Genomic DNA, 16,656 nt, shown 5'->3' with positions numbered 1-16,656 from the left:
CCGCAAAGTGAAGCAGAACACAGGCAGCGCGCAACCCTTTTCCTAGCTATTAGGATTGATTACCGGCACCCGTGCTTTGTTTAGGCGTTTTACGCTAGCTCCTACGGCTTCCATGTGCGAGTACTTGGGTGTTTATTCACCTGTTTAAGAGCTGTTGTTAACTTCAGTGGTCTGACTCTTTGCGTTTACTACTCCATGCTCTGTTTGATCCTTGTAAACGCTCTTTACTTAAGTGTTGCTCTTTGCTTATCATTAATGAATGAATGAGTAGGTTAAAGGATGAATGAGTAAATTAGTGATCAGGAATGTACTGTAAGTGAGAAATAAAAAATAAAAAAAGAAATTCCAAAGACTTACATTTCTGAAAAACATTTATCTTTTTATGACACAACGTCGCATTATGTACTGTAGCTTTAAGATTTGATATGGTCCTAAATGATTACAGGATGACTTGATCTGCTGCTAGTCCTCTTACAAACCAACCCCTACTTGACCAGTAGGCCCCTTCCCAGCCATAGAGGAAAACCCCTTTTATATGAGGATTGAGATTTTACGAGAGATGTGTTATTATTTATGCATTTTAACAAGGAAAAAGAGAGCCATTTGCACAGTCTGGCAGTGGCTACCGCATCCAGGAGTGAAACTGAGCCTGTGTCTCGGGTGCCCCTAAATATAATCACTTTTGGAAAAACCTGAAATTCGATGCATAGAATCATGTAATAATGTTTTGAGGCCTGGTCAGTGGTGTGGGAAAAATACTGTGTGTATCAAATAAAGCTTGGCTTGAAACTTGCCAGTCCAATATGGTACAGTACCTACAGTAGGTTATGCTGAAATAATGGATGATGGTATTAAACAAAATGGCAAAATCCACAAACCAAATACTGACCATTAAAATCTAAAGTATACCTGTATATGGTGCTAATTCAAACAAATAAAAGAAACGAATATTATTTCATAATTGAGTCACTGCTCGATTCACTGCTCCATGTTTGCAAATGGATTTGTGTGCTTGCTATTTAGTGCGCCCCACATACCCTGTTAATAAGCACCCTCAGTAACCCTGTTCCACATGACTTTGTCAGCTTCCCTTGCACTTTCTATTAATGATGATGTTTAAACCCCACAAATGTAACAATTGTGGTGCAGTAGCATATAAAGGGCACCTCGTGCCAGAGTAGAGGTCTGCACACTACCTTACACTCACAGCTATTTTTTCTCGCTTAATATTGGCCCTAAGCTAGAAGCAGTTTTAAACCTAATGTCACTGTCTCGGTTTGATGTCACTGCAGTATGTTAGGTGTCAGTGCACGTGGTGAACTGTAAATATGCTGAAATACAGTAAAGAAATGCCAATTCAACCCTATATGATGAACATAAATAGGACACAATATAGTATTATATTATATAGTATAGCAATATATTACTAATATACCAAGGTGCTTGCTCCTTTAAGGTTTCTTATTCATAGATCATTTTATTATACTACACTGAATTGCACTCAACAGCAAAGAAAAAACATTTTATACCAATGATTTCTTTCTGGTTTAAAAAAAAGCAAGTGTTCATGCTCTGGTCATTTTGAGGATAATAAGCAGGTAGTTCAAAATAGTGATGCATTATTATGAATACACTTGTGTACTCATAATTATGAAACTATGAAGTGATGTACCCAGCATGCACAGTGCCTATGGAAACAGTGTTATGATCTGGGGTTGATCTTCGGTTGGTCAGGTATGGGCTCAACATGTTATGTTGAAAAAAGGTAAGCAAAAAATAAAAATAAAGTCAGCTGACGACCTGAATGTACTGAATGACCAGTTTATGCAATCTATGCATTTTTTGTTCTCTGATGGCATGGGCATATTATTCCAGGATAACAATCCCAACATTCAAAATATCAAATAGTTTAAAACTGGTTCTGGGAGCATGAGGAAATAATTTTGAAATAAATATTCATATACTCTCTTATGAAATATACGTATGAAACAAACTTATTTAATAATTTAGGTGATTTCATTTAGTTTATTGCTTTTGGCACAATATTTACTTGTGGGCAAGTTAGCGAATGGAAAAATGCAGTGACAAATATTGAACACATGAAGGGTAAAAAAAAATGAATAAAAAATACAGACTGGTGTTGTGAATGTTATTCTGCACTTGTCATTCAGGAACACAGCATGGAGCAGAGGAATAAAGTAAAAGTGCCAATAACCCAGTAGAAGCCTTCTTACTACTCATTAACGACAAATTATTAAAAATGACAAGCTGGGAAGATCCTGAATCCCAGCCAATGGGACAGAAGACTCTAGAGAGAAAAACCTTTCAGATTATTCAGGCTTACCCTGAAGTACATAAAAGAACCCTGGATGTTGTAGTGATGAGTGGTGAGTTATTGGCAAGGTGCCATTTATTAGATTGAGTGCAGGGCTTTTGGATTGAGTTATGCTGCAAGCACTTTTAAAGCAAATAGCACTGCAGCCAGGAAATGCCAAACGTTCAAGTGCATCTTAATCTGAGCACTCAGACATGTCACTTGACAGGAAAGGGGGGTTTTGATGAGGAACATGACTTTAGAATGAACTGGCATAGTCAATACAGACGCACAGGCCTTTCCAAGAACAATGCAAAACTGTCAGGCATCTAAGCTGATTATTCATTAAGTTCATTAAGAGTGTGGCATATATTTTTTTCTTTTCTGCATGGTTAAATTTTTTTTTATAATATATACATTTATAATATATAAGAACATAGAAAATATTCTTGTTTGAAAGCAACATTTAAGTGATGTGCACACTGACACAGAATTTTGTTTATGAAGCAGAAGATGTTCAGGGATGGTAAATGAAAGTGTTGGTTTCGGTGTAGTGTGGTTTAGAAGAGTCATTAAAGCAAATAGTTTTTAATCTTGTAAGTTCTGTAATTATTTTATAATGTATTCATTTTAAGTTAAAAATAAGTGTCAACATGCAATCAAACCAAATAGGCAATAAAGTACCAGTACAAGTACAATAAAGTACAACAGTTTTCTAATTGTATATGTCATATACTGTACTGCACCTAACTAAGATAATAATAATAATACTATCTAAAAAAAAGATGTGTTTCTACATTGTGTAAGTTAATCTAGGGTTGTTCAAGTACCAGCACTGCTAAAGAGCTACAGGTTGACCCCTTAACCAATGATTGTTTAAATTCTATATTTTGATTGGATTTTGACTTACTTGTAACTCATTCTTATAAATAAATGTTTAAACAAAAAATAATAATAACTTGAGCAGGCAAATCGAAAGAACAGAGGTATGGCATCGAAATTACAATTCAACAATTCAGCAATTCAAACAACTGCAATGTCTAGTGAGGCCTTTCAACAATATCAAACAACTCTCAAATATGTCTGCAAAGTCTAAAAGTCAGTAAGCAAATCCAAGCACCCATGCTGCCAAGAGAGAAAGAATTACAGTGAGTGTAACAATTTGCTATTGGACCTTTCTAAAAATGCAACCCATTAGTAGCCTCACACGGAATCAATAATTCTTTACAAGCACCCGAAAATATCCCCTTTCCCAGCATGTGTAGCAATACGTCGGCTGGCTGAGCCATAAAAATCCAGTATACAAATAAACCTGCCAATTCTTGCAAAAGAACAGAGAACTCGAAGAATGTACAACTGGCCTCGGAATATTCGCAAACCCTCTGCACCCTTCAAAGAGCCATTTATCCTTGACCTGGAATCAGGCACTGATTAAAATAAGCGCACTTCACTTAACTACCGCAAAATCATAACGAGACACAAAGTCAATATTTTAACGTTGTGCCTGAACAGCTCCATTAAATAATCAAAGAAATTTATGAAAATCTGGAGGCACTTCACTGAAATAATCCAAAGTACCTTGGAACAAAATACAGTATTAAACAAACTTCTGTAAGAGGTCAGATTGTATATGTAATGTTTATATGTACAGTATTATATGTTGCATTAAATCCAAACCCATAAACACAAATGTTCCCTATTTAATCTTTAAATGTGTGTGTGCACATACGTTCCTCCAACGTGACATGTATCTGTGATTGGCCTCGGATCAGGCGGCAGCTCGAGCCATCTCCTCCACACACTCCACAGTTATCCGGCTTAGTGTTGCTGCCCAGCTGCCTGTCACAGCCCACTTCCTGTAGAGTGAAAAGAAAAAAAGAGAGCAAAAAAGGAGCTAAACATGATATTGGATTGTTTATTGTTTACTGATTAAATCATTTAGAAATGATGAGGCCTAAAACATTGTCTGGTCTATTACTGGAGTTTAGCAACAGATCCATCCATCCATCTTCTTCTGTTTATCCGCGTATGGTCATAGGGCAGCAGACCAAGCAGAGATGCCCAGACCACTTCTCCATAGCTACCTCTTCCAGCTCCTCTAATGAATACCTAGACACGTCCAGGCCAGACAAGACATATAATCTCTCCATCTTGCTCTTGATCTGCGCAGGGCTCATCTCCCTGTTGCCATGCTCGAAACAGAGAAGCATCCAGGAGGTTTGACGCATCCAGTTGCCTGAACCGCCTCAACTGACTCCTTTCCATGCAAAGCACCAGTGACTCTACTTCAAGCACATATTGTCTGATGATTTCTAGACTGTCTAAAACAATTACCTAAGACCGATTGTTATTTATTTAGAGCACCATTTACAAAAAGCAATTTAGTACGGCCAATCCCCCTACCACCATCATTTAAAATGTTTTTGTTGTTCTTTCGGCTCTGCCCATCAAAGGGTCGCCACAGCAAATCATCTTTCCACACACAACCTGGCACAAGTTTTACACCAGATGCCCTTCCTAACACAAGACTCTATTCTATCCAGGCTTGGGACTGGTACCAAGGATGCCTTGCATCCAGTGTCTGGGTTTAGGTATTGGCTGGGATTCAAACCCAGGCCTTCCACATAGCAGAACCACTGAGCCATAAATGCCCTGTACCAGCCTCTTGAACACTGTTACAAAATCAGAGAAAAAGACGATATTAATATAAATGCTGGAATATTTTCGTAACAAAATTTTACGTAGCTATATTTGCATTTTCTTGAATTATTATAATTTTGTGAACTTTGCAAAGAAAGCTCCTAAATGATGAACGATGAGTAAAACTAAAACAAACACCAAAAGGATACCAAATATATATTTGTTTTTGTTTTATATATATATATATATATATATATATATATATTGTTGGACAGCTGAACTTTTAATCAAAGGTTTACGCCTCAGTTCTCCAATAAGCATCTCACTGTAATGAGCACTGCTGATTGTTGAACCTTTTTCCTGATATGGTTCCAGCACTGGCCCTTGGGAATCCCAGAAAACTGTAAGCATCAAATTTCCAGCTGATGTTGACTTTTGGTTGAACTTTTTCTTGGTTTGGTCGATTGAGGGTGTTTCCATTCTATACTCAGCCGTTTACTCTCAGGCATGTAGTAATGAATCCATGTCTCAACACCAGTAATGATTCTACAAAATTGTACAAAGTCGGCTGCTTTGATGTTTTTGTATATTGAAGTATAATTATAAGCATTTCATATGTGTCAAAGACTTTTGTTGACAATTACAGTATATTAAGTTTATGCAAAGGGTCAATATTTGCAGTGTTGGCCCTTTTTTTGTAAGACCTCTAAAATTCACGCTGGCATGCTGTAAATCAACTTCTGGGCCACATCCTGATTTATGGCAGCCCATTCTTGCACAATCGATGCTTGGATTTTGTTATGCTTTGCTCCCCAAAAAACTTAGTTATCACTTTTGCCTGTGGCAAGGTGCTCTATTATGCAGGAAAATGCATTTTTTGAATGCTTGGTAAAAGTTGCTTTCAGAGGATGTTTTTGTATCATTCTTTATTCATGGCGGTGTTCTTAGACAAAATTGTGCCACTTTGCAATTTGTTGTTAAACAAAAACACAGCCAGTCAAAGTCAAACTTCTGAACATTAATGTATTGCCTTATGATTATGTTGAACTGAGATCAAAATTGCCGGGTCACATTAAAATGCATAACTTATGCAATAATGATCCTAACAGATTTTTCTATAGAGAAATTGTTTGTAAATTAGGATTAGCTCTTTTCCATAAACGTTTGCCACAAGAAATACTTATCCAAGTGTTTAAACATCATTGGTGCCAATTTTCCTACCCAGACCTTCCATACTGACTTAGTTACTGAAACAATTATATGTACTGTAATATATTCCTATTTTCAACTGTCCAGTTTAGATGAGTTTCTTATTCTAGGCTGACAGGGGTGAAATCTGGATTGGTATTCGGCTGTTGTGGCCCATCAGCCTCAAGGTCCAACATTTTGTGTCCTTTGTGTGATTCCAGTTTGTCATTTCTGTGGTCCTCTCTCGACAAGGCACTTTTACCCACAGAATGCTTCAATGCACCTTTTTGGGTACACATTGGTGAGCGTTGTGTGTGCAAATCCTGGGAGATCTTTCAAAATATTAAAATCATCTTACCTGGTACCAGCAACCATGCTTTGGTCAAGGTGGAATCATTATTGTCCTATGTTAACTGAAGCTATTGACTTGTACCTTTTTTTCGCATTAGGAGTACCATCATTTATTTCGCTAATTTAATTTACTAAGTGAATAATAACTAAATATTTTCAAAAGGTTGGTCAATCAATGTGTAGGAGGAGATATAAATGATATAAGACATTTCTTAATTTTATTTGCTTATGCTCACTAAAAACCCCAGTGGAAATCCCCCCCCCCCCATAAAAAGGTATGACTTACCTGGCATATGCCATTGATGCACATATCCAAAGAATCAGCTTTACACCGAGTGCCATCCAGAACTTTAGGTGCCAATTCCACCACTAAGCTCTTCCCTCGAGCTTGACACTTGAGGGTACACGGCGAGATTGGGTCATAGCTCACTGGAATCCACTCATACGTCTGTCCCTGGTATTTGATGTCATTGTGGGCAGAGCACTGCTGAGCTCTGAAGTCACCTGACTCAACAGGGCAGTCCTTAACAAACAACAACAACAACAAAAAAACTATTAGTTTCTTAATTACCCCTCTCTAAACTTTAGCAAAAAAGACTTATATATAATCATACTTTACCGTTCTTATACTTCAAACAACACATTCTCTTAAAAAATAGACAATTTTTTTTTTTTTTTTAATATGTTAAGAACATATTTGGTAAGATCAAGAATAATTTTTTCCAGCTAGTTACAGTACATACTAAAAAGAGTATTTGTATTCATATTTGGAGTGTGGAATGTTTCGTGAGTTTTGTAATGAATATTACACCGGTATTCTGTTTCAATTAAATAAAGAACAAGTCATCCAAATTTTTAATTAAATGCAATTCCTTATTCCTTAACAATTTACAATCACTGGATTACCAAAGTACCTTTTTGCTGACCTTTCCCTTACACTTCATTTCAAAGCTTTTTCATAATTAACACATTTCCATCACTTTGTAGAGGCATTAAAGGCAATTTGCACCTTGAGACAAGCACATGTAAAGGTGCCTTCAGTGTGAAAAGCACTAGACTTCAACTCGCTGTTACTGTCAGACATGTTGGCAGCCGTGTTATGCACTATGTGTTATGCACTATGTGTTATGCACTATGCTGCCTGATGTACGATTATCTCGCCCAAGAACTAAAACAGTAAAAACTTGGTAAAAAAAAAAATTGCACGTTTTTTTCACACCTTCTTACATGCTTTTCTCACTCCAAGGCGGTGTATCGTGAATCAGCCAAAAATCTGGCAGTGTGATAGGTAATGGTGTATTGTATTACTGTATATGCAGGCAGTGGGATGTTGGAGCGTGATACAGCCTTGTCTTTATTTAGGGATCTCTGAGAATGTACTTCAGAATACAGGATCACATACCAGGTCATACGTAAAAGACATTAAAAGATAGTTGCACTATGATTGTAAAATACACTCTATTTGCACAAATATGTGTTTACATCCACACTAATAAAGTGGTCATTATGAAATGTCATTAAATATTCAGATTAAAATAGTTGAGGAAGAATGAGTCTTTATAGTGGTGAATGCTGGAAAACATACGCTGGGTCCAGGAGCAGATGCTTGCCCAAAAAACATTTCTTTGACTCTGGATACATAAATAAAGACAGCAAAAGAGAAAACCAAATGTGATCTGTAACCAAAAAAATCCCAAAACTAAATATTTACCAATAAAATATTCAAAAATGTAGCACTGAGTTTAAAGTCTGTTATATCCTCCTTCTTTGGTTAAATCTTGTAAGATTGATCTTTTCCAGTTATCAGATTTATCAAATTATCATGCATGATGTAAACGATCAGGGTGGGGCCGGAGCAGCACCGAGGAACAGCAGGCATGCATTTCAAGGATCTCAAATAAAAAGAACAGTCATTCACCTGAGAAACCGAGCCTTGAGCTAACTCTGTCAATATGCTACTAATAATATTTGACACACAAAGACCCGTTCTTAAGATTCACATTTTTAACACCATCATTTTGAATATTATGCAGCGACTGGCTTTGACCGTGCAACCACGAAACCATTGAAAACCACTTCAATAGTGTAAAAAGCGGCCGCTGATTAAAGTGGATGGAAAAGCGACAGATGGGTTCTTGCGTGTTGATGGAGACATGGAGGCTGGATACACAAAAGGCATAGATTTAGACGGAAAACTTTTCTTTCCCATCTTTCTTTGAAAGGGATGAAGCTGGAGACTTTACCATATGCTAGACCACAAGTTATTTAAATAAAAAAATGGACGGGAATGTGAAAGACATTTCTATTTCTGGCGAGCTTATAGGGGACATACTATACTGTGGCACATAAGGAGTGCATAATTTCCGTAACTCATACCGTCTATAAATTATAACTGAGCCACAGTGACTGTGACAAAAAAAATTGGCATTAATGATAATTTGACTCTACTATTGTGTCTTTCAAATGATTATGTTTATTCTGTTTTTGATTTTGTTGATATGACATGCTTCTGGTTGTTTATTAGGTTTAAAGCAAAAACAATAGTTTTAAAGCAAATGAAAATTTCATCTGGAATTGGATATTTGAAAAGCATACATATGGGTCCTGCTGGGCATGTCCCATGTGGACTCACTGTGTTGCTGCATGTCCTGTAACGTATGTTTCTTCCTTCACAATTCCTGCAAAGTAATAAAAAAGAGAAGATATTTAAATAAAAAAAACAGTCATCCCCAGTTTACATCTTTTGCAACATATCGGACAATGAAAGCAAATGATCTGTGTTCAAACGCCACCTACATGAAGGGGGTACACTTTAAAGGGGGGTCCTTTAATGATATTTATGTTGTATTATTTTATAATACACCAGCTTTAACTTTGTTGTTCTCAGCCCAAAATCATGCTAACTGTAATCTGTGCAATAAAAACATGATTTTTAAAACAATGTTTTATGTTACAATAACTGAACTACATAAATTTAAGCATATACTATTAATGAATAAATAGTAGCATAGATCTAAATTAATGAACAAAACATAATCAATAAATTGCATCTGTTTTTTTGTACTTACTGTACAGTACAGACAATATGTACAGTAAAATCAGTCTGACATTCTACTTTCTGTGTTCTTTGGTTGCTCTGTACAAAATCTGTCTGCATCAGAATTCACAACAAATTATTTTAAAGGTTTCGAAATGAACACTGGTAGTCGACCTTAAGTAATCTGTGCTGGTTGGAAAACTGATCAGTACACTCTGGCATATTGTGGCCAAAATTCTTGTGGCCATATAATTATGTATTTACATTTGTATTACATCTTGGCTTACATGTGCATCAGATATCATCATTTAGATTAAAGTGACTTTGTATGTGAATAATGATTTATAAAAAAAGTTTTTAGTACAATATGTATTGAAAAACATTGGGTAGGATGACCCTCACCGCACTTCTAATAAAAAAGAAACTAAATACAGTACAAAGTGAATTTTCTACCATCTTGTGAGAAAGACAGGTTAGCAGACACTTAAAATTCAAAGACAAAGAGGGACAAAGAGCACACCTAACTATCTTCAGTAAAGCTTAATTAGATTTTGGACACATCTGCTTGTCCAGCCTAAGTGTGACAGATGTGTACAAAGTTTATAAGAAAATGGCACGTATGGGTGCAAAAAACTGTGGAAGAAGACAGGAGCGTAAATCCTCTTTGGATAAAATATTTCCAAGCCAATATTAAATAAATTTTGATTTTTCTTAATTCTGCACATCATAAGTTTCCTTAATTCACAAATTATTCACAATAAGGTCACTAAAAAACCACTTTGGTTGGGCTAGTGGGCTTCTGGAATAAAACCCAAAGTGCCATCAGCCTCTCATAAGAAAAATAAAACTCCTACAAAGAAAACATCTTTACACACAAGAAGCATTAAGACAGGACACACAGGAAGTATTCAGTTATGATTCACATGTCCTGATGTGTCAGTAGTGGGCAATGTTCTTAGAACGAGACCCAAAACACAGGGTAATTGGAACATTTTTGAATCTGCGGCACATCCGGGCCAATTATTTTTCCTCTTCTGCAAGTAGCTGAGCATAAATGATCCATGCCTTTGAAGTGAACTGTAAAGGATGGCGTGTTAACACTCTTGACCTGAGTGAAGTATAGCTCCAATGTTATTCCAGGAAATACAAAATTACTAGGGTGAATGCCATTATTGTGAAAGTTGATATATTTCAGTTTGCTTCCACTAGAAAATGTATGCTATTGCATTGCAGTTCTTTATAAAGGGTGAAAGATCTAATGAAATGCTCTTTCATTTATTAATTTCTCTCCAATAACTATTTCATCTTGGTTATATAGTGGTATAGCTTTAAGGATAAAATGTAATGGATTTAGAGGAACACATGCCATGCAGTGGCACAATCCATGCACTGGCATGTTGTTGGATGAACAGACACAGAGGAATCATCTCTAATCATCAACATATACAATAATCAAAGCTCAGGGTTTATACTGTTCTTTAAAGCATTATGGAATACAGGGAATAATCTCTAGATCAGTGCATTAAGTCAATAACAGGTGCTAGTTTTTAAGACACGTGCGGCACACACACACACACACACACACACACACACACACACACACACACACACACACACACAATCAAACAAATAAAATAAAATAAAAAAATCACCATTGTGTGCTTAAAGCCAAGCAAAAAGACACAGTTCTCAAAGTTATAAAAAATGACTGACTGATGTACATAAATTGATGAACTTACATATTAGTTTTTGTTTTTTATGCTGTTAATAAGAAAACATCACAGCTTGTAAGGAGACATTAATTTCACATTAATAAAAGGGTGTTTTAAAACAGTGAATAAGCTTTCTGCTACAGGAAAATCTTCATGTCAGGGGATATTCCTAGCAATATAACAATCTTCAAAGGGTTTTTGTTATTGTGGGTGGTTTTGATGTTCTTATTAACTTCAAATGAGTGTAAAAGACAGAGTGGGAAAGCAACTGTTTATCTTACACACTTCCTGGTTGCAACTATAATACTTCTCATGTCCCAGAGCCACTCTTTCACAATTTGAGTCCTGGAATATACCTGTGCCATAAGGGAAGGGACTGACTTATCAGCTGACTTACTTTATTGCCACATAACATTTCTGAGCCTAAACATGGCCAGGCAACAACAGATCATAACACTGCCCCCAGAGGCTTGTAGAGTGGACACTATGCAGGCTGAAATAGGGTAAATCTGGACTGATGAGACCAGATTATTTTTTAAATGCTCTACATCTACTGTACTCCCTAGCAACGTGATGAGTTTTTTTGGATTAACCGCACTAACAAATGGTTTTCTTATGTCCACACAGCTGCTTATTCCCAATCTTGTGAGTTTTCTTTATATTGTGACTGTAGAAATTTCTTTTGATTTATTCTTTAACCTGGCTGATTAACCATAACCCACCCATGACAGCAGACTGTACTATTTTTATGTATCCTCTGTACTGCTTTTAATTAAAATCACACTGTACAAAACATCAGAAAATAATTAGAAGCATGATGAAGTCTATGATTTTACAAACCTTACTGTGTAAAATACAAACAGTTTTTGATAAATATAGAAGAGAGAAAAAAAAAACTTTCATTAAAGTGTGCATACTGTAGTTTAATCCATGCCGTAAGTATAAAAGAGGAAAATTACATTTATTCCAATAAAGAAGTAGTATAAAGTTATCGTAATTTAGCAAGGGAGCAAAAAAAAAAAAAAAATGATCAGAACATACCTTCTTTCATTATTTCTAGGGTTTCAGCAAGTTTTAATGAGTTTCCCCAAAATGCATTGTAAATTATGCACATAATGAATGTGTTTCTGACAGTGCTGGATTCTCTATTATCAACTGAACACTTCAATGCATAATTAACAGTGTCTATTTTCATAGCCTGCAGAGAACACTAGCAAAAGTTGGAAAGAAAGTAAATGAAAAAAGAAACATGAAACAGAAATTTACGCTTTTTTCTCTCTCATGCCAACCATCACTGAAACGGCTCTGACATCAGACCGACAGCTGTCTTCATAACTGTACATTGTTGTTCTTTACTTAAATAACCAAATGATGGGCGGACATACTGAGCTGGGAAAAAAAAATTCTCAGGATTATAAGTAAAAGAATGAATATATTTTTTTTTAAATAGCAAAAAAAACATTATGCAATTATTTAAAAAGCCAACCATGTGGCAGCAGTGAAATGAACAAAGTTAAGGAATATTCACATATTCTAGTATTATTCACATTAACATGGTTATAGGAGAAGGATCAGATTGTTTAGATCTAAAATTTAAATAAATATCCTTTATACATGTAATGAGCAGAAAAACATCTCAGATCATACAGCACCCAAACCTTGAGGTGGATGAGCAATAACAGCAGAAGTATATATTAGGTTTCACTCCAGTCAGCTAAGAACAGAAACCTGAGGTTACAGTGGCCACTGGCTCACCCAAACCCAACAGATAATGATGGGAAAAGGCTGGGGAACCTTAATTTAGGCCAGTTTCAGGTACTTCATTTAGAGTGTTCACTAAGATTGGCCTTACGCAATTTACAAAACACAATATTGGCTATACTTCATTGTAATATAAAAGTTTTTGAACATTCATGGATATCCATGGATATATTGTACTGTCCAGTATATTCTCACCAACATTTAAACCAAACTTTCTCACTAGCATTTCCAGACAGTATACCTGACATAAAGCTACATAAACATTTACAAAAGCTTATTCAAACAGGCTTTGGTCATAGACTGATTTGAAGATGACATCCCAAGTCAAGCTTTTGTTGACATTAGGCAGTGTTATGACATTTTCTGGGCTGACCTACAGTACTATACATGAAAATTTCAGAACAGCTGAATTAATAGCTCAGTGCACTTCTGGTATGTTAAACTGATATAATGGTGATGGGATACGTCAAACCAAAAACCTAAATTAACTCAAATTTAGGATCAGGGAAATATACGTAACTTATAACATTGTCATAGCATTGTACAGTGTAAACATAAAAGCCTTAATAAATAATAAAATTAAACTTGGTATACCTAATTGACAGAGGTGTATACAATATACTGTATACTTGATTTGTTATTTAATTGTCATGACACTGCAATTTAGTATTTATCAAATACAAAATATGAAACTCTCTTTACATAACACCCAGTAATCATATACATACAGTAGCATTACTATTATATGAAGAAGTATGAATTGCATTCAACAGAATGTTATGTGACTGCCAAAGCAAAAATATACTCGCTATTAAACCAGCAATAAAAGTAATAGCACAACTTAATGTCAACCACTCCAAGTGTATTTTACAATTTGTATTGTGTGTATTCTTACATTTCTGTTATGTGACTGGCAAACCGAAAATATACTAGCTACAAATCCAGCCATAAAAGTAATAGCACAACTTTATGTTAACCACTCCAAGTATGTTTTACAATTTTGTAGTGTGTGTGTATTTTCACTTTTTTCCACAAAGTGGTCATGTCAAAACTTGGCATGGTGAATCCATTTACAATTAAATTCACCAACGATCAATTTATACATGCATTTACTGAAGACTACACAGAGCTAGAGAATTATTACATTTATACAGTAACAGCTAACTAAGTAATATATGAAGGGCCATTAATAATGGTATTATACCCTGATTAACTCATATCACGTTCATTCATTATCTTGACTTACATCATATTAATAAGGATCATTTATATTGTAGGTTAACTCGAACAATTAAACATTAAACTATTTAAATAACTTAGGATTATCGGTAAATCAACACCCCCAAAAAAGTTGCTTTGAGATCTGAAGAGCAAAATCAAACCACTTTATTATAAAAATGTTATTAAAATTTGTCAAGCCTGACAGTGACCTATGAATCATTCAAGCATAAAAACATGAGGCAAGAACCAGTAAGAAACAGGTGCAGATGATGACGGATGATCAGGCCAGTGATTAGTATACTGGTGATGCTGAATGCCGAGTGGTTGGAAGAGATAAGAGGGGAAACGAGGCTGCTGCTGAGGTTGTTACATAAACAACAATTTTTAAAAAAATGTTTTAAAAAACTTTAAGCACTACATGAACGAATTATTTTATTTCTGTAATCTAATCTACATGATTTAATTTAATATAAAGAAATGGTGTTGGCTCAAGACTTTTGCACAGTGCAGTAGGTTTCATTGTTTGGGTTTAGTTTACATTTGGTTGTGCTGGAAAACATATATTTAAAAAATGTTTTCAAATTTACAATTGTGACCCCAAAGTTGAGGTAACCAAGATTTAATAGAAGATACAATTAGATTAGATTAGATTAGATTAGAATTAACTTTATTGTCATTACACATAAGTACAAGGCAACGAAATGCAGTTTAGCATTTACTAACTAAAACAAACTAAAGCAAAAATAATTAACTGAATAATAATAATAATAATAATAATAATTACATTTGTGTAAAATTTGAAGAAATTACTAACCCTCCATTTAGACATCTCCTTAAAGAGTAAGAAGCTCCTCCTCCACATGTGCGAGAACAATCACTCCACAGTCCCCAAGCATCCCATCCATTATCCCTCTCTTCATCGGAGCGGGTGGTCCTTGACGTCTAAAAACATACACACAAACACACAAAGTGTTATCTCAAACCCGATTCAAAGACATCCCTAACCCTAATTATGCAACAAAATTACATATACCCCATATACAGTACCTTTCCCTCCATCAATGAAGATGAAAACAGAAAAAGAGAAGCAAACAGGTTTCAATGGACAAAAGGTTTACTAAATTTTAAGAGGTCCAAATGAATGAGACTATATAAATGTCTGCAACATGACCTCACTGTATGCAGTGTTCATAAACTCCATGAGCTTTATACAGTATCTAAAGAAAAGATCTCAAGTACCCTAGACACACACATGGATTTCCTGTATTGAGTTCACAAAGGAAACTGGACTCTGTGGGTGGCTGAGGTCAGAGAGAAGTCTCACAGACATGCTTCACACAGTAGGAAAGACAGAGGGGGAAAAAACACTAATATGTATATATTAAATGTCACGCCCCTGTTCTTGCCCTCTCACATACTGTATACAGTTAAAGCAGCAGTTAGTGAAATTTGGAATAATATGGAACTGGAAAAACATAAAATGTAGAACCACATCTATAGATCAGATCCCTGCTCATACATTACAACATCTGGTATGTGTAGCATATGGAATGGCAGTCATTTTAAGAAGATATTTTAGTCTCTCAGATGTAAATTGGGTCAGATGGCACTTTTTTTATTATTAGAAAAACAGGCTTTCTGCTCAGCGTATCATTTCTATTACCTTTTCTCTAGCCTTGACTGCACTTGCTGACAGCATCTTGCGTTCAGGTCACTTGGCAGTGACTAAGAGTGAAACATTAGCCGATCCCTGCAGACAACATGCTCAGTAGCTACACCTACTATACTGTATATAAAGCAAAGACCACTATAGTTTAAGAGAAGAGAAATATTCCATCACTATCACAAGGAATTTATAACTGATTTATTAAATTGTGCTGTAGATGCTTGATCACAAGACAAGACCACCTTTGTGTTCTGGGCTGCAATGGTGGCAGTTGCTGCATCCCACATACTGTAGCATCTTAGCTCCATCTTAGAAACCTACATTTCTTACACAAGGTGGTAATTCAATGTGTACTCTAGTGTCTCGGTCTCAAAATCACTCTTTGAAGACGGAAGTCTCATTATGGAACTGACCGCAATCAAATGCACATACTTGCAAGTGCTTCTCCAGCTGTTTTGAGATGGGATTCTTTATACGTAAATACACTATTACTTTGATGTTAGTTCTTCTTTGTTTGAAGAATCCATGAATCCGTCACTTCCAGGCCTCAATGCACACTCCTAAAAAAGCTTAATAGATTATAAGAGTACAGTAGTTGCTGTACTCAGCAAATGAAATCCAGTTCCTTAACCCATTCACAAGTTGAACAGTGTAGAAAGGACAAATAAGATACATTGAAAAAAGGAGACGGAACCAAAAAGTCGAACCAACAAAAAGAAGTTGAGTTGTCATGACTCCAAATCTAGACAGCTCAGCCTCGATGACT

At 35.7% G+C, this 16,656-nt stretch overlaps 1 protein-coding gene across 2 annotated transcripts in view; it reads right to left on the bottom strand.

Moving 5' to 3' along the window:
• adamtsl3 (ADAMTS-like 3) overlaps nt 1-16,656 on the bottom strand; it is a 180,260-nt gene that overhangs the window by 70,381 nt on the left and 93,223 nt on the right. For both annotated transcript variants that reach the window (XM_053513528.1, XM_053513529.1), the window contains exons 4-7: nt 15,039-15,166; nt 9,126-9,171; nt 6,780-7,016; nt 4,044-4,170 (exon numbers count right to left, since the gene is read on the bottom strand). In XM_053513528.1, coding sequence (XP_053369503.1) covers nt 4,044-4,170; nt 6,780-7,016; nt 9,126-9,171; nt 15,039-15,166 — 538 coding nt within the window. The remainder of the gene's footprint in view (nt 1-4,043; nt 4,171-6,779; nt 7,017-9,125; nt 9,172-15,038; nt 15,167-16,656) is intronic.

The sequence above is a fragment of the Clarias gariepinus genome, chromosome 15 (genome assembly GCF_024256425.1).
Source record: "Clarias gariepinus isolate MV-2021 ecotype Netherlands chromosome 15, CGAR_prim_01v2, whole genome shotgun sequence".
NCBI lineage: Eukaryota > Metazoa > Chordata > Actinopteri > Siluriformes > Clariidae > Clarias > Clarias gariepinus.
The sequence above is the reverse complement of the archived record's forward strand: the minus strand, read 5'-3'. Positions and strand labels throughout refer to the sequence as shown.